General features: G+C 43.0%; 1 protein-coding gene across 3 annotated transcripts in view; it reads left to right on the top strand.

Annotated features, from left to right (window-relative positions):
• Window positions 1-7074: 7074 nt before the first annotated feature.
• The window catches only part of ARFGEF2 (ARF guanine nucleotide exchange factor 2), a 51185-nt gene continuing 39827 nt past the window's right edge, over window positions 7075-18432 (top strand). For 2 of the 3 annotated variants that reach the window (XM_081195963.1, XM_081195962.1), the window contains exons 1-2: window positions 7084-7472; window positions 15911-15941. In XM_081195963.1, the coding sequence (XP_081052089.1) occupies window positions 7334-7472; window positions 15911-15941 (170 nt within the window). In that variant the 5' untranslated portion in view covers window positions 7084-7333. Of the gene's footprint in view, window positions 7473-15910; window positions 15942-18432 lie in introns of all 3 variants that reach the window. The other variant, XM_081195964.1, reaches the window with a different exon arrangement.

Genomic DNA, 18432 nt, shown 5'->3' with positions numbered 1-18432 from the left:
CCAGTTCCCTCTCCAGGTGGATCACGTTTGGTCAAAACTCTCCACTATGACCTGTCCATCTTGGATGGCCCTGCACGGCATAGCTCATAGCTTCTCTGAGTTATTCAAGCCCCTTCGCCACGGCAAGGCAGCGATCCATGAAGGGGCCCATCACCTCCTGGCAAATAGAAGGGGAAGAAATGGAGGCAGTGAGAGATTTTACTTTCTTGGGCTCCATGATCACTGCAGATGGTGACCGCAGTCACGAAATTAAAAGACGCCTGCTCCTTGGGAGAAAGGCGATGGCAAACCTAGACAGCATCTTAAAAAGCAGAGACATCACTTTGCCAACAAAGGTCCGTATAGTTAAAGCCATGGTTTTCCCAGTAGTGATGTATGGAAGTGAGAGCTGGACCATCAAGAAGGCTGATCGCCGAAGAATTGATGCTTTTGAATTATGGTGCTGGAGGAGACTCTTGTCAGGATTCCAGCCGCAGTCAGAGGTAACTGGCCTCACTCCCAGGCATTCGGCTAGGATCCTTGTTGACCTTCCCTCTGCGTCTCCCGGCAGGCAAGGTCGAAAATCGGCGATCCTCCTCAAACGTGAGCAGGACACACCCTCCTCCTTCTCTCCCTCCCTGCACTCCCCCAGGGAGGGGATGAAAGAACAGACAGGAGTCCTATTTACATGTTTTATTCCTGTCATTCAGCAGTACAGAGAAAATGTGTCTGTACCCTCCAGACTCCGGCAGAAGAGTCTCTGCTCCACCCCTGCACTTCCAGTACAGGTCAGATGACACTCTGAGCTAACATCCGGTGCTCAGAGCAGAGAAAGGACTGCCCCCTTTCTCCACTAGTACAGTTGCAGACATCAACATCCTGTTTTGCATTCCAGCTACCTGCTGCTGGCTTTTGCATTGCTGCTTTTTCCTGACAACCTCCCCCAAAAGCATCAATAGGCAAAACATGATCCAGAGAAGAAAATACACAGTTGTTATACATATAACAGTCCCCTGTTGTTTCAGTTCCACCCTTGGAACTCCCCACCACTGGTTCCACCAGTGTACCTCTCTGGTTGTCTGGCTTCCCAAGGAATGAGTGCTTCTGCATTACCTTGGCTAGCTACTCTCTGTTGTGTCTTTGTCTCTGACTGCTTCAACCTGTTTTGAGTTGTTAACAATAGCAACACATGCAACAGCTAAGTTAGCAAACTCTTTTGAGTACCTCTTTGGTGGTACACCCTTTGTGACTCTCTCAGACCCATGGACTGCAAGAAGATCAAACACATCCATTCTTAAGGAAATTAGCCCTGAGTGCTCACTGGAAGGACAGATGGTGAAGCTGAGACTCCAATACTTTGGCCACCTCATGAGAAGAGAAGACTCCCTGGAAAAGACCCTGATGTTGGGAAAGATGGAGGGCACAAGGGGACGACAGAGGACGAGATGGTTGGACAGTGTTCTCGAAGCTACAAACATGAGTCTGACCAAACTGCGGGAGGCAGTGGAAGACAGGAGTGCATGGCATGCTCTGGTCCATGGGGTCATGAAGAGTCGGACACGACTAAACAACTAAACAACAACAAAATCCTCCTGAAAATTCATCAGCATTTTGCGCTAATGTCCTCATATGTCCTAATAAACATATTTTTGCAAGGAATTTTCTCAAATATAATGCATTCATGTATGTTATTTCCATCAATATATGCATTTTTACATTTCCCTATTATAATGCATTTTTAATACATACTGGTTGAAGAACTGCATTGCAAAATTCAGAGAAGTGTGAATTTCAAAAGATCGCTGTTTCAGTTTGCTTAGTTCAATAAGTGAAAATTGGGTAGTTTCTCACCAGAATGCAGACAACATTGAATTTCCTCACCATCCCTAGTGACAGGACATCAGCTTTGCATGCAGAACGTCCCATGCTCAAACTCCAGCATCTCCTGGTAGGATCAGTAAAAGAATCTCTGCCTGAAACCCTGGAAAGCCACAGCCAGTTATTGTGTAGACAATGCTGTCCAAACTTTTTTCAAGGAGGGCCAGATGTGGTGAAGTAAAGGGCCGTGAGGGCCAACTAAAGGCCAACCTTTGTGGATTTTTTAGAATTTTACCCCGGGAAATAAACTGTCACAGGGGCCAGATTAAAATGACCGGCAGGCCGGATTAGGCCCCCAAGATGGACTTTGGGCATGGCTGGTGTAGACACTACTAAGCTAAATGGAATGATGTTCTGACTCGCTATAATGTAGATCCCTATGTTCTTTACAAATGGGCATTCAAACCCGTCATGCATTTCAAACAAGTGGGAAAACAAAACCACTGCATTAAAGCAACATGGCAAAACAGATTAGATTTGTGTAAAATTCCCTTGTATATGACATCAAACGAACACTCAGTTGCCTGTCGTGTCCGTGAATTGGATTTAGCTATGTGTCTTCCATGAAGATGCAGCTGTGAAGAGAGATGAAGGAAGTGGTTGTCCAATACTTACAAAAGGCTGCTAAATCATGCCTCTGTTCAAAGACCTTTGTGGAAATACCTGCGGAAACGAAGGCTAAAGACAAATTCCAGACAAGCCATTTTCATTTGCAGCTGCAAAAACAAAAGCCTGTTGCACCATCAAGTCTTAGGGTGCATTTGCAGACTGAAATTTTGAAGGGTAAATCTGATGTACATCCTGTTTACCTCCCCACCCACCCTATGCATCTATAACTTCATCCAGTGCTGTTCCTTGACTTCCTGCTGTTCACACAGGAGAGCCAGTGTGGTGTAGTGGTTAAGAGCGGTAGTCTCATAATCTGGCGAACCGGGTTTGCGTCTCCGCTCCTCCACATGCAGCTGCTGGGTGACCTTGGGCCAGTCACACTTCTTTGAAGTCTCTCAGCCCCACTCACCTCACAGAGTGTTTGTTGTGGGGGAGGAAGGGAAAGGAGAATGTTAGCCGCTTTGAGACTCCTGAAGGGGAGTGAAAGGCGGGATATCAAATCCAAACTCTTCTTCTTCTTCTTCTTCTTCTTCACACACAATAGATGGCACTGGGTGCATATAGCATTATGGAAGAATTTGCAGTACATATTGTACCTGTATAACTTCTAAAGCAGAATGTGCTCCTCTGTTTTCTAAGAAGATACACAATTTCACAGGAATTACTTACTTCTTATTATCTGCAATTGCAAATTATTGTTATTTGTTTATTGCTCAGATCAAAGTAGGCTTGGTATTTGTGCAGACACAAGAATGCATGTTGAAATCTTAAGCACATTTTACTTAAGAATACAATCCTGCTGCTGTTAGTGGGTCTTTATCGCACTATTTATTCTTGAATGGGTGATCACTCTTTACAAACTACTGAGGTCAGTGGAAATTTATGGGTTAAAGCACTTAAAACTCAGTTGCATAAAGTAGAAGCAGGGACATTCCTCACTTTAACATATTTAACTAGATCAATGCTGCCCTCAAGTGGAGAAAAGCCATTTAAAGCACAGCTAGAATCTCTCCAAAAATTCAGACACCACATCCACATCATACATTTTTAAGCACCGTTATACCATTTTAACAGTCATGGCTTCCTACAAAGAATCTTAGAAACTTTAATGGTGTTGAGACCAACTCTAAGGACTCTTAACAAACTATAGATCCCTCTTTGCCCTCATCTCTTCCTCTCCTTGTGACATCACAAGCAGTTTGCAGCCAATGGCAACAGCTGGGGAGACATCATAGTTATCTATTCAGACCTCATAATGGTATGTGGACCTTAGTGGTGATTTAAATGAGTGTTGTTGTTGTTTGAAAAATAGCCCTCTATACAGTGGGTGGAGAAACATCACAAACAGTTGTAGGGGGTGTTCTCTAGCACAAGATCTGCATTCTCTTGTAGGGAACCTTCCATGAGTTGCATACTAGTGTAGAGCAGGGTCAGAGGCATAGAGAAGTGGAACAGCAAGTGTGACTTTTATCTTCGTACCGTGGGCTCCATTTCAGCTGTGCAGAAGCCATTGTTTTCTATGCTCCCACCCATCTCTCTCAACCCAGTTTAAGCAAGAAGCACCATCGCAGTTCATGGAAAACAGACAAAAGTACCTCAGAAGTGTGTGGAACAAGTCTGTTTAGGAAAATGATATGAGGAACTGGAGAGGTGCATTTGGCCCACATTGTAGAGGTTTCCTACTCCTGTCACACCAGGTTGCATCCTTGCTTCCCTTTGGGCTCCTATTCTGCCTCTCATGGGGTTCCACATGAAAACATCTACTGGTCGGTCCCCTCTTTGAGGCATGTCTAGTCACTGCTTGAAGCAGAGCTTCAAGAAAAGATTTGCGCAGATTTGTGTGTCACCAAGAGGGAAAGTTGGGTGTCTTCCAGTACATCAGCTTTCACAGCAAGATGACAGGTCAGGGATGTTGGTCCTTGGCATTTGATTGGCATTAAACTGACAAGCATGATTCTGGCAAGCCAATAAAGGTTAATTATACAAAGCTGTGACTGTCAGGACAATTTATGTCCAAGTTGGTAACATTTCATTGGGTTTTGGCATCACAAGAGCATCCCTAAAATGCTGCTGCCCCCAAAATCTCTAATCTCTTTCCACTACTTGTGAAGAAAGATCAAATCCTGCTCTACAAGTTCAAGAACAGTTTCAATGAACTTGCAACCTATAGCAGACATTTTGTACATTATAACATGCTAATCTATCAGGAAAAAAAGAAAGGGTTTGCTTAATTTGGTCACATACACATCTGACCCTAGTCTTATTAAGAAGTTGTTATTGTCAAAACATGTTTAACATACAGCATGCATTACATTCCTTGTTCTATTCTTTAGACCAAGACTTGGGATGATCACCAGTATTCCCTTTTCGCAACACAGAAACTCACATTACAAAAGTTTGTTCCATATAGTAATTAACATGTGACCAACATGTAATTTCCATGCATGATGGTAATCTCTTCAGATGTGTTGGGTTGTATGTGTACATCAGGCATGAAAAAAATATTGAAGTGTGGGAATGTCCTCCTATTATTTTGGGACTGCAGAATCTTCTCATCAGCTCTGCTGAGAGACCAGCAGGAACATTTGGCCCTTCATCTCCAAATCTCTTCATCCTAGCCAGTCCCTACAAGGACTAATATCTGAGCTTACTTTTTTCCTTCTCCCTCCTTTTTTTCTTTTGTCTCTTTTTCTTTTGTGTCCTGTCTCTCAGATTGTGAGCCAGAGGGCAGGGTTTGTGTTACAAATCATTACGATTTGTAAGCTGCTCTGGGGCCCTGTTTTGGGTTAAAAATGCTTTTAATCATCATCTTTAACTAAAGGATATCATCAGGTACCAGAGTCAGGCGAAAGAACATAAGGAGAGCCCTGCTGGATCAGAGCTAAAGTCCCCTTAGACTGCAGTTATATAAACACACTTACTTGGGAGTCAATCTTGTGGAATTACTTCTGAGTAGATCACACTGCTAGTCAAGCACCCTGTTTTCCCCAGTGCTAAGACAGATTCTAGGAAGTCCTCAAAGAGGGGTGGAAGGCAATTATTGCCCTACAGCAATGGGTACTCAGCAGCCTTCTGACTATAGTGGTTCTGACCATAAACTTTCAGTTTAGCCACATGACCCATTGGCCTACATTCTACTTTAAAAGCCACCTAAACCAGCAGCTATCATTCACATCCTGTGGCAGTGAATTGAATTCCATAAATAAATTGTGTGAAGACGTACTTACTGTAATTCTTCCCACGCCATTCAGTTTCACCAGAAGACTCTTTAATTCTAACATTATGTGAGCAGCGGAATAAGAGCTCTTTCTATTTTGATTGCTCCAGGCAAGCCTTACTATTAGACAGAGATGCCAGATGAGAAAAGAGGGGAGAAGTTGGTGGGGTGTTGGAGGATAGAGCAATGTAGACCATGCAGGCCTTGCACCCCCTAAGCTAGACTGCTGCCCTCAGGAACTTATGGCCCCATCACTGAAGTTGAAATAAGATTCAACTGCTAGGATGATGTGCACCTGTATTTTCTAGGGGAGGGAGGTGGGGGACGCACCATGTTGTATTCCTCAGGCAGCAAAATGCTTTGGCACAACCTTACACCTTTTCCACGCTGTACATAATTTTATAAACCTCTTAGCACAGCAGTAGCAAAACTGGTGACTTCCAGATGTTTTTAGAACAACTCCAGCCAGAATGGCCAATGGTTATGGATGATGGGAGCACGGATGATTATGGCTAACTGCTGCTCTCTCATCTTCCCGGCATTATTTGAATTTTTGTTTATTTAAAAGGTGTGCATTGAGCTTTCCTTGTGAGATATAATGTATCTCGTGAGATATAATGTATAATTTCATAGGTCTGTATCTCTGGTTCAGAATCCGAACCCACATCTTCCTCTTTTTCCTAAACCTCTGCCTGGTGTTTCATGCCACTAAAAAGGTAAAGGTAAAGAACCCCTGACAGTTAAGTCCAGTCGCAAATGACTCTGGGTTTGCAGCGCTCATCTCACTTTACTGGCTGAGGGAGCCAGCTGACTGCAGACAGTTTTTCCAGGTCATGTGGCCAGAATGACTAAGCCGCTTCAGGCGAACCAGAGCAGCGCGCGGAAACGCCGTTTACCTTCCCGCCAGAGCGGTACCTATTTATCTACTTGCACTTTGTGCTTTCAAACTGCTAGGTTGGCAGGAGCAGGGACCGAGCAACGGGCGCTCACCCCGTTGCGCGGATTTGAACCGCCGACCTTTCGATCGGCAAGCCCAAGAGGCTCAGTGGTTTAGACCACAGCGCCACCCACGTCCCCTTAAGTCCTCAGCAAAGCCTCTCCGGGAAGTTTTGATGCCATTTTAAATCTTTCTTCCTTTATTGCGTTTTATTAATTTAATCGCTTTTTCGGAATCCTGGAATTCTTGGAACTGAATGGAACCCGTACGGAAATGTTTTTAAAAAACGAACATTTCAAAACACGTCCAATGTGTTTATTTTATAAACCTCCCCCTGCAATCTCGCGAGCTGAGAGTTAAAAGGCAACGCGAAGTGCGACACATCATCGGCTGGGATCCCTGACCCCGCCCATCGCACCTCCCATCACCACCTCGAAGTTAAGCCCCGCCCTCCCGCGTCACCGCCTCTGACAGGGCAGCGAGAACCGTTCCACAAGGTGGCCGTGAGAGAGAAGGGGGGGCTAGGTCACGTGACGGTTCCAATATGGCGGCGCCGTGCCGCTGTCCATCACCACCACTGCCAGCGTTACCTCTGAGGGAGCCGCGTCTCTTCCGGATCGTGGAGCCCAGCTGCGGCCGAGCCCCGTGAGCGCCGCTTCCCGCCCCGCTTGGGATAGACGGCGACGGGAGAGCCTTCAAGCCTCGCGGCGGCCATGCAGCCCCCGGCCCGCGAGGAAGACACCCGCACCAAGAGCATGTTCGTCTCCCGGGCCCTGGAGAAGATCCTCTCCGAGAAGGAGGCGAAGCGGCCCCCTCACGGGCAGCTGCGGAGGGCCTGCCAGGTGGCGCTCGGTGAGTGCAGAGGCCCCCGCAGGCGCCCGGCTACGAAGCTCGGGGCCCTCGCCTCACAGAGGCGCAGCTCCAGGGAGCCCTGTCAAAAGCCCCGGGCGGCGGAGCCCAGGGCCGCTGGCGCTCCCAGCCCTGCTGCCTCGCCCGGAGCTTCGCTATCCTCCTGCGTAAATTCCGCCCCGCGCATAATGCCGCCGAGGGGGAAACTGCTGAAGGTCGCCGAGAGGGCTGCTTCGGAGTGTTTATATCCGACCGTCTCCCAGGCGGTTTAAAGCCCCGCGTCTTCTGCCCACATGGAGATGAGGTCGGCCGCGGGGGGGGGGGGGGAACGACGACACCTGCCAGATATCTCTGAAACACAAATGCGAACCCCTCTTCTCGGATATAAAAGTTGGGTTCTTTCTCCACTCCCCCCTCCCCCCGTCAAATGAGCTGTCTTCTCTAAAATGTTTTGCCACGTGCATTTGGGAGCCTACCAGCTTCTCAAGCTTGAACCCTTGATCTTATTACATGCTTGTTAGTTCCAGTGAGTCCAGCGGAGTTGGCTCCCATTGAGCCTGCCCTCTGTGATTACACAGCTGTGTGAAAAGCAGTCCGATTCCTCTGATTGCAGCCTAGGATCTGGGTTAAAAATTCTCTTCCTTGCTTCCTTTTATTGTGTGTGGGGGGTAGGGGGTTCCCTGAATGAAGTGTGATCTGGGATCTTACTAGGCATGTGCTCTCTGCGTTTCTTCATCTCCCCTCCCTTTAGGCTGTGATGGGGATCCAATGCCTATGGGACACTCCTGTCAGATCTCCTGGGGACTCCTATCTGTCTTCCCTAGCCGATGACTTTCTGTTTTTAAAGCCTCTCTAGATTTTTTACATGATGAAAGAAATTAGAAAAAGTATGAAGTGTCTAATGAATGACTTTGTACACACATGAGTGTAGTTGGTGATAGGACTTGGCATCAGATATGCTCAGTAGATTAATTTGCCACGTTGGATACTCCCCTGCTTGTGAACAGGTGACCACGCTCCAGATCTTCTAACAGGAAGTGTCATAATAAATTTTGTGGTCAAGTTTGGTTGTCAAGGGAAAGAGGGAGGTTCCTTTCATTCAGGAAGAGAGAACAAGGTTCACTTTGCTTATCTGATTGTAACATGCAGTACTAATTGCTGTGTATTTCTTTGAGCAATTTGCAAGCCTTTTTACTTATCAGATTGTGTGCATGTGAAACACTTTTCTATAATATTTTCTTGAATTGTTTACCATTGGTAAATAATGAAATTAGTTGTGAGACTTAAGTACAAAATAGATCAATACTGCCTTACCGAATAGTTTTTACAGGATGAAAGAAATTAGATAAATGTTTCTTAGACATATCTAATGAATGTGACCTTTCTTTAAAAGAAAAGTTAAGAAACATCAACTTGCATTACAAGCAGAGACAGTTTCATTTTGGCTCTATACTTTTTTCTGTGCCAGTAAGTCCAAATGGGGGGGGGGGGGACAGTTTGACAGCTGCCTTCTCTGTTAGTGTCTTAACTGCATGTTCTATGCAAATAGGACATTGGGACTTGTGTCTGTTTTTTCTTGGCAAAAATTTAGATGTTTTTAAGTAGGCTGAGATGGAATTAAGACTATAATCCTATAACCCTTATCTAGGAGTAAGTCCCAGGGACACAGGTGGCGCTGTGGGTTAAACCACAGAGCCTGGGATTTGCTGATCAGAAGGTCAGCAGTTCAAATCCCCATGACAGGGTGAGCTCCCATTGCTCGGTCCCTGCTCCTGCCAACCTAGCAGTTCGAAAGCACGTCAAAGTGCAAGTAGATAAATAGGTACCGCTCTGGTGGGAAGGTAAACGGCATTTCCATGCACTGCTCTGGTTTACCAGAAGCGGCTTAGTCATGCTGGCCACATGACCTGGAAGCTGTACACTGGCTCCCTCGGCCAATAAAGCGAGATGAGCGCCGCATCCCCAGAGTCGGCCACGACTGGACCTAATACCTTTACCTTTAGGAGTAAGTCCCACTGAATTTGATGAGACTTAGTTCTTGAGTAGACATAGGAATGGTCTTTGGCATATCACTGTCTGAATTTAAGTGGCCCATTTGTAAAATTGACATTATTTTGGTCTAATATTATGAGGATCAAGAAGTGTATTACAAAGCATTCTGTATGCTCAGTCCACCAGTGGTGAAGTACTTAACACTTCAGCCCTATGGAGATCTACTAAGAAATAATTATTTTTAGGTTTAGGGACTGACAACAAGGCAAGCAGATGAGAGATTGCAGCCTTAACCATTCTTACAGTACAACGTGAATTCTAACAATACCACATGAAATACTTTCACAGCTCCCAGCTTTCAAAGAATAAAATGAATCTGATATTCAGCCAAAAACAAAAGCATCATCTGAAAAATAATTATATTATGATATAATATACAACATAATTCCTGTGTTCATTGCATTCATGCAACAATTCAGCTCATGTATAAATGTTAAGTATAATACTTTGTTTTGTTCTTTATGTGGTTGGTGGTCAGAAGGGAGACAATCTGTACAGTGGTACCCCGCAAGACGAACGCCTCGCAAGACGGAAAACCTGCTAGACGAAAGGGTTTTCCGTTTTGGAGGCGCTTCGCAAAACGAATTTCCCTATGGGCTTGCTTCGCAAGACGACAGCCCATAGGGAAATCTCCGGGACAGCAGGGAAGCGCAGCGCGTCTTCCCCACTGTCCTCGGACCTCCTCCCGCCGCCCGGCTTCGGAACGAATCTCTGATGCCGGGCGGGGAGGGGGACGCCTCCTCCCGCCGCCCGGCATCGGAACGAAGCTGCGATGCCGGGCGGGGGGGGGGGGAAACGCCTCCTCCCGCCGCCCGGCATCGGAACGAAGCTGTGATGCCGGGCGGGGGGGGGAACGCCTCCTCCCGCCGCCCGGCATCGGAACGAAGCTGTGATGCCGGGCGGGGGGGGACGCCTCCTCCCGCCGCCCGGCATCGGAACGAAGCTGTGATGCCGGGCGGGGGGGGGGGCGGGGACACCTTCTCCCGCCGCCCAGCTTCGGATGGCTTTCCTGAAGACTTGGGGTGGGAGGAGGGTTTTCCTTCCCACCGCCAACATTCAGAATGCTGTTCTGAATGTTGGCGGTGGGGAGGATAAACCCTCCTCCCACGCAAGCCCCGGGAACAGAGGGAAAGCGCTGCGCGCCTTCCCCTCTGTTCCCGTACCTGTCCTGAAGGCTTGCGGTGCGGAGAAAAGCCCTTCTCCGCACCGCCAGCCTGGCAAGCGGTTTCCCTAGGAACGCATTTATTGATTTTCAATGCATTCCTATGGGAAACCGTGCTTCGCAAGACGAAAAACTCGCAAGAAGAAAAAACTTGCGGAACGAATTAATTTCATCTTGCGAGGCACCACTGTATTTCCATACTGTATAAGAGGTATCCAGATTGTCAAAAGGAGAAAAATGGAAAGGGGAAATGAATATGATAATGGCAGGAATGTATGTACCACAGCACAGCATGCTTCTGTTGTTTACTATAGCCTCCTCAATGTTCCTTGTACATTTTTAATTGAAAGCCTCTGCTGTACAGAGCTTATGTTCATTGTGATGATATATAGGCTGGGATATACCATACAGGAACGTTATAAACAAACTTAACTGACAGAGCTCTCTATTGACCTGATAGTAGAATTTTGTCTAAGAGGGGTGAAAATGAGACCTGACCTGAAAATGGATATGTAAGCTCAGGCAGATTTCACTGTGGGTAAGAGGCAGAACAAAATAAGGCATAAAATCACCATAGTGAAGGTCTAACATTTAACATATTGGCAAAATAGGTATCGTAAGAGGCAAGAAAGTTGCTGGGGCACAATTTAGTAGAACATTCTAAGATACTAGTGACAAGAGGCTTAAACTCTGTTTAGTGCAGGAAGGGAGAAAGATGTGGATTATAAAAGTTTAAGGGTATAAGAGTGACTGAATACAAATTCTGCATTGGGGTGTGGGCAAAAGATAGGTCAGTATCTACTGGTAGATTTGTGCACATTTTGCAGTAGCTTGGCAAGTGTTTCCAAGCTCTAATTGTTTAAAAATAGCAGCAACAGAATGACTTTTGCCACCTAAATTAAGATGAAATGAAGAAAGCTAATCAGGTGTGGACTTTGGTGCTAAAGTACTGTGGAGTCAGTTCCATTCTCTTACTGAAAACAATGTTGTGGGCTCAGAATGCTCAGAGCATCATGTTCTTTAATTCTAACTCTATGCTTATTGCACAACCTTCTGGTTGGTTCTAGTAAAAAAACAAAGTGGATCCAACAAGCCTGTCTGTCTACCCCGTTCGACCTGATCAACTGGTTTGTCTGACCTGAAACATACATGTATTTGCCAGGAAATTAATAAGAAAACATCTGAAGGGTTATTTGCATGGTTGTGATACAGCAGTCCATTTTTATTTTTATTTTTTTACACTGATGAGGAGGTGACTAGATACAGGCAGGTGCCTTTTTGATAGGTATTTGTTTCAGGTTTATTGAATACATACAAAAATTAATTTATAGTGACTTAGAATTAAGCCAAAAGTAGAAGTATTTTGTACAGCCTAGAAGCCATCAAGGTCTTGGCAGAAAGCTACTGGGAGGGACAGAAAACTGACCACTGAATCATTTTAAATTAATATAAGTTTAAAGATACTCTAATTTCTAGCCTATTATATAAAGAAAGGGAGCATAACAACTTTATATGTTAATAACCCCTGCTCATTACACTGAAGAATAGTATGCTGATTGTCCAGAATATGTAGCAGGGCAAGACTCATTTCCAGTAAATAATTATCACCAACATTTAAGAAGTCAATCATAAAGTTTCCCACATCAGCTGCACTGTACACTTTATGCTGTAGGTTGATTTATTATTTATTTAATTTTGTACTGCTTAATATATAAATGATATACAAAAACTGAAGCAACAATATACAACTTAAACAAAATATTGCAAAAGCACACAGTTACATATTTCAACATATTTTTCCTAAATATTTGTTTTTACTTACTGGAACCTTTACAGGATATAAAATGTCTTTTAAAATGTACCAAAAAATGCTAGCTAGTTCACAGTCACTGAATGGCATTTTCATATAACGTATAGCTTTCAGTCATAGCCACTTTAAACTTTTTATTTTATTATGTTAAAGGATATAGCTACTAGGGATTACCACTGAAATTGTTATAGGTTTTTCAAATAACAAATTGTGCAATTAACTCCTTACTTGGCTATGGGTGTTCCTTGAAAAGAATTTCTCTTTACAATTTGTTTTGACAGCATATGCTGTATTTAAAATTGCTTACCCCAAACACTGCCACGTAATGTTATCCTGTACTATGGCTATGGCAGATCACTCCTGGCTAAGGAATTAGTTGTAGCTGAGATTGCAATTTTCTTATATACAATCCCGCAGATTCAGGGAAGGAAGATTTTAGGGAGTTTTGCTTAAGTTTGTTGTTGTAGTAACTTTTTCCTTCTTTGCAGTTCATCATTCTTTCCTCATGAAATACTTTTCTGTGTATTCATTCTTCTTACACTGGTACCTCTAGTTAAGTACTTAATTCGTTCCGGAGGTCCATTCTTAACCTGAAACTGTTCTTAACCTGAAGCACCGCTTTAGCTAATGGGGCCTCCTGATGCCACCGCACGATTTCTGTTTTCATCCTGAAGCAAAGTTCTTAACTTGAGGTACTATTTCTGGGTTAGTGGAGTCTGTAACCTGAAGCGTATGTAACCCGAGGTACCACTGTACACTGTAGAAGCTCCACAGTTTCCCAGTAGCAACTGGAATTGAATCAGGGGCAGGAAGGGAATGAAAATGCTTGTTCCGAAGTAAATCGTGATTTAGAACTATTGGACCCGGGGCCACAAAAAAAGTTTGTGTCTTATTTTTAAAATTTGTCAGTTGCCTCACAGATCTTTATTTCATAAGGAACATAAGGTTTTGCTCTCATTTAGAAGCAGTCATTATGTAGAACCTCTAATTTTGCCAATTAACAGTTGCTACTGGATATAATAATTATTTCTGCAAAGGCCTGTTTATTGTGGCCTGTAACCCAACTTAGTAAATTTACAAGTGTTTGGCAATGTATAATTAGCTTCCTGTTCCTTCCCCTGTAACGGGGCTGGGGAATATCAGACCTGAGGGCCATTCAGCCCTTCAAGTCATATCCCTCACCAGTTCTGCTCTACACTCTGCCCGAGTCCTTTTGCTGGGCTGGATTGAGCCCTTGAGTGATGCTAATGCCCCTTGCTTCCCTCTATGGAGGATGAAGAGATGCAGGTCAGTGTGTAGAAACTGCTGAGTTTTGCATGTCTGGAATACCCTCCTGTACAGTCTCATCTGCTTCTCCACCTACTCTTGACTCTGCCCACCAGTAGCAGGTATTCCCCAGGAAGTTGTCAAGGAGGCCTCAGTCTGAAAAAAGATTCCCAACTGCTTCCTATAGATCTCCACAGTTTTTCTTCCTTTTCGTCTCCCATCCTTTCCTTGCAAATATCACACGGTATTTAATAAAACGGCTGCATATAGAAGTGGGCTATAGCAATCTCTTCTTCATAGCCAAGTTGTATGTCTAAAATGGGTTGTTTCTGATAACGCTTAATTTTGAGCGTCTAATAATACCATGAGAAGTGTGCATTGAGCAGAATAGAAAACAGATGGAAGAAAAATGTTTCTGAATTTTCTTTCTTCCCCTTCTTTTGTCGTAGGAGTTCCTTCATTGGGGCTTTGATAAATTGGGGCATGTGTATGGGGTTTTGATCAGGAAAAAGGAGGGAAATAATTAAATCACGCCCAGCTGTTCCAAACAAATCGACCTCTCCACAAGTTAAAAGTTTGGAGAGCAGTCTGACCTGCTAAACTGGCCTGTCTGTTAGAGGAGGGAATTTGGATATAATTTATAACTTTTTTCTTGTGGGAGTAGAAGCTAGCAGGAGAAGACAAGGCGTTTGTAGTTTCTTGCCTGCATTAATATTAACTACATTGCACAACTGGATGGAGTGTGAGCATGTGTGAATAAAACTGTTGAAGCCTGGAGGAAACCAACATTTAGTAAAGGGAATCTTGTGCAATGCTTTCCCCATTATGGCAGATACGTTTTTCCCCAAGCTGCTGATATCTCAGGTTTCTTAGCTTCAGTTCTGACTTAAATGTTACTGTGTTATCTCTTGCAAAGTACTGTAGTTTGCTCAGAGATTTCATACTGGACTTTCAATGTAGTTTTCCCCTGCCCCTCATCAAAATTATATTTTATTGATTTGTTAGCAAAAAAAAAGGTGCAAGCTTAACAAAAAGAAAGAAAACAAAGTCCATTTTTGTAAAGCATCGCAACCTGGAAGGACAAAAGTACAAAGATACAGCACAGCTCCAAAGGGATAATAAAGTACTAATGCATACGATTCCCTTTGCAGAACAATAAAGATATGTAAAAATAGAAGTATTTTCCACCCGTGTCTTTTGTGATTATTGAGTATAAAGGGTCTATAAAGTCTTGGGTGAGCCAAACATTTAAATATACTGGTCAGCAATCATGTGCCTTCTCTGTACCTACAATTAATCACCCAGAGTTCAGTTCTGGAGGATGACAATTAGCACTACTATATCATTTTTGAGGTGAACAGCAGCAGAAAAATTCAGTAAAAGTTGATGTAGCCAGCAGTACTACATGTTTAAGAAAACTTTTGCAAATAAAGTTTTGAAATTCCCAACAATTAAATAGTTTTTGGGTTGTGTTATTTGCATGTCTGGAACAGTATTTAAATTACAACATAAATTGGAAAGGAAAATTATTTTGGGGAAACATGGGCACTGAATCACAACAGTAGGGGAATATTTGCTAAGCTTTCGTTTAAGTGACACAAATGGTTTATAAAAAATAAAATGTATTTGGAGCAGATACTATTCTAACCAATATTTTGTTTCAAGAGGAAAATACAAAACATTTAGTATTTTAACTAACTGCAGTAACTGTCATTAGTTTTGCCATAAGGAATATAAGGGCAGTGTGGCAGGATAAGTGCTAGTAAACTTGGCTCTTTCCACATATTTTGGACTACAACTCCCATCATGCCTGAGCATTGGGCCATGCTGACTGGGGCTGATGGCTGTTATAGTCTGCAACATCTGGAGACCACCACATTGGCTATCCGCATTAGCAAAGATAAAGAGAGAAGTAAATTCAGACATCCATTTAGTATAAATAGTACTTTGTTATTGGTTCTCAAAAGTGCATCTGGCAAAATTTGTCCATAATACATGACATAAAAATGTCTTTTGAGATAGAATGGTAATACATATATCATTGCTGGTATCATCCACTTTTTTACCAAGTTATTGGCTTTTGTCTTACATTGGCATCTGTGTATGGTATAAGTCTGCAACATAAACCATTTGTTCTGTTTTTCTCCCCAGATGAAATAAAAGCAGAATTAGAAAAGCAAAGGTGAGTAAGTGCTGGTGACAACACGTATAATATAAAAACACCTAATATGCAGGTGTATGTATAATTTATCTGGCTGAAGTGCTTCAGGTAACGCATCACAGCAACACAACGAATGTCCCTCTAGCAGTAGAACATTTTCTTTTGGATGAACATGTTTCAGGCTCGCTTCTAGGCAGGAGTTGAGTGGCAGGGACAAAAAAAAGTGGCTTTGGATGTGGTAAGACCTTCTGAAGCTGCCCTCAGTACAGTTATTTGCAACTGTGTCTCTAGGAAAAAAATGGGGAATTTGGAAGAAAATGAACAAGTTTAAGTAATCCCTGTGGCTATGAGTAGCCTAAGTAGAATTAATTGTATTTCAGTTGCAAGTAACGACTTCCCAAAGATATTGTTTTACCACTTCCTTTCTTCTCAACTGGATTTTTCTTTTATTGCTTATGACATGGCAGTTCTCTGCTAACAGAACCTCCACTTCCTCTCTTTAGATCTCTTTTGCATATGTTCCATAATGTATGCGTGTAATTGGCTTGGTCAGAGATACCCATCTGCATGATTAATGAAACCCAGCTCTAATCTGTTGGTGTTCAGCTGTCTCTCTGATGTTATCGGATTAGAAAATTACTGTAGTTCTGTTTTCTGGATCTCTGTTTCTTCAGTGGCATGCTGTGCCTAGTGCAAACACAAGTTCATTATACTTTGGGAAGAATCCTAATGATTTTCTTCTATTGTTCTGTGTTAGTTTTCCAAGCCACTGTTGGTCATTTTCCACACTGGATTTCTGTTGTGATGTAGGCTGGGGTGGGGGCTTCTGTTTGTCTTACCCCAACACAATCTAGAAATTCAGTGCTGAGTCATGTACCTATCGCCAAAGAAAGAAGTTACAGTGGTACCTCGGTTTAAGAACAACCCTGTTTAAGAATGATTCTGTTTACTAACTACGCAAAACTGGAAATAGTGTCCCGGTTTGAGAACTTTATCTTGGTCTAAGAATGAAATCCGAACGGTGGAAGGGCACTGGTGGTGGGAGGCCTCATTAGGGAAAGTGCACCTCAGTTTAAGAACAGTTTCGGTTTAAGAACGGACTTCCGGAACAGATTAAGTTTGTAAACTGAGGTACCACTGTACTGTTTTGGAGGTAGCTTGACATGACTTTCATCATCTTTTATTCTGCAGAAAAACATTAATAAGCATTTCCACTATATTTTTCTAGGTAGATACGTGTGCTAACCATTCCTTCCTTATGTTTCAAAAGAAGCTTAGACACTGCATGCTATGTGGGAATATTCTTAAACATACATTTTTGGTATTCATATATTTCCTGTGCAATCATGCATGTTTACTGGATGCTGAAACCATTAAAATGCATTGATTTGTTCTTAGCTTTCTAGGTGCCAGTTAAAGATGGTAGTTCCTAGGGAAAGGTGATAGAAAGTAAATGTTCATGTTCAATAAAGAGTAAATATTCATAACTAAAGAACTGAAAAAAAATGCAAACTGAAATAGTGGGAGGCATAATAGAGATACAATAGCATGTAGTGGATGATTAAGTTGGGATTCATTATGACAACTCTTGAATTCTAGTACACATAACAACTTGCTATACTGGGTCCATTAGGAAATCCACAGTTATAAATATACAGTACTTTTAATATAATACAACACCAGTGTGGTGTAGTGGTTAGGAGCGGTAGTCTCGTAATATGGGGAACCGGGTTCGCGTCTCCGCTCCTCCGCATGCAGCTGCTGGGTGACCTTGGGCCAGTCACACTTCTTTGAAGTCTCTCAGCCCCACTCACCTCACAGAGTGTTAGTTGTGGGGGAGGAAGGGAAAGGAGAATGTTAGCCGCTTTGAGACTCCTGAAGGGGAGTGAAAGGCGGGATATCAAATCGAAACTCTCTCTCTCTCTCTCTACTGTGAGAAGTAGCTCTTAGCAAGATTTGATGGTTGGCCTTGCAGTAGCAGGATCCATTGACATTTTCTGCCTCCTGAAACTTAATAATCTTGAACCCAGTCATTAAAAATACTTAAATATAAAGATCTCTTAACTTTTTATATACATTTTTTTTAAAAAAAACTATACAAGAACATACATACAAATATGTCATTCCTATGTAACATATATCCTATTACAGATTAAATTTCACTCCTTATAAGCTATATTTGATCTTGGTGCTGAAAAAGCATTAAATTATTGAATCTTTTAATTTTGCTCCATATATGTCATAAAAGGAGACCATAATCTTTCAAATTGTTCTTGTTTTTATCTCCCTTCCTTCATGTTAACTTTTAAGCCAAAAGGGAATGAATCCATGAGAAAACAACTCATGTTCAAAAATTTCCACACTGATATATTTTAAAAGTATAGCACTTAATTTTATTAGCTACTAATTCTTGACACATCCATTCATGCAGTGCAATTGGATGTTGTTTTTCCAATTCTTTAGGCTGTGATCTAGAAGTACATGCATGCAAGAATGACTTCCTCAATAGTCT

This window comes from Podarcis bocagei, assembly GCF_964188305.1.
Source record: "Podarcis bocagei genome assembly, chromosome: 5".
NCBI lineage: Eukaryota > Metazoa > Chordata > Lepidosauria > Squamata > Lacertidae > Podarcis > Podarcis bocagei.
This window is presented reverse-complemented; position numbering and strand designations above follow the sequence as displayed.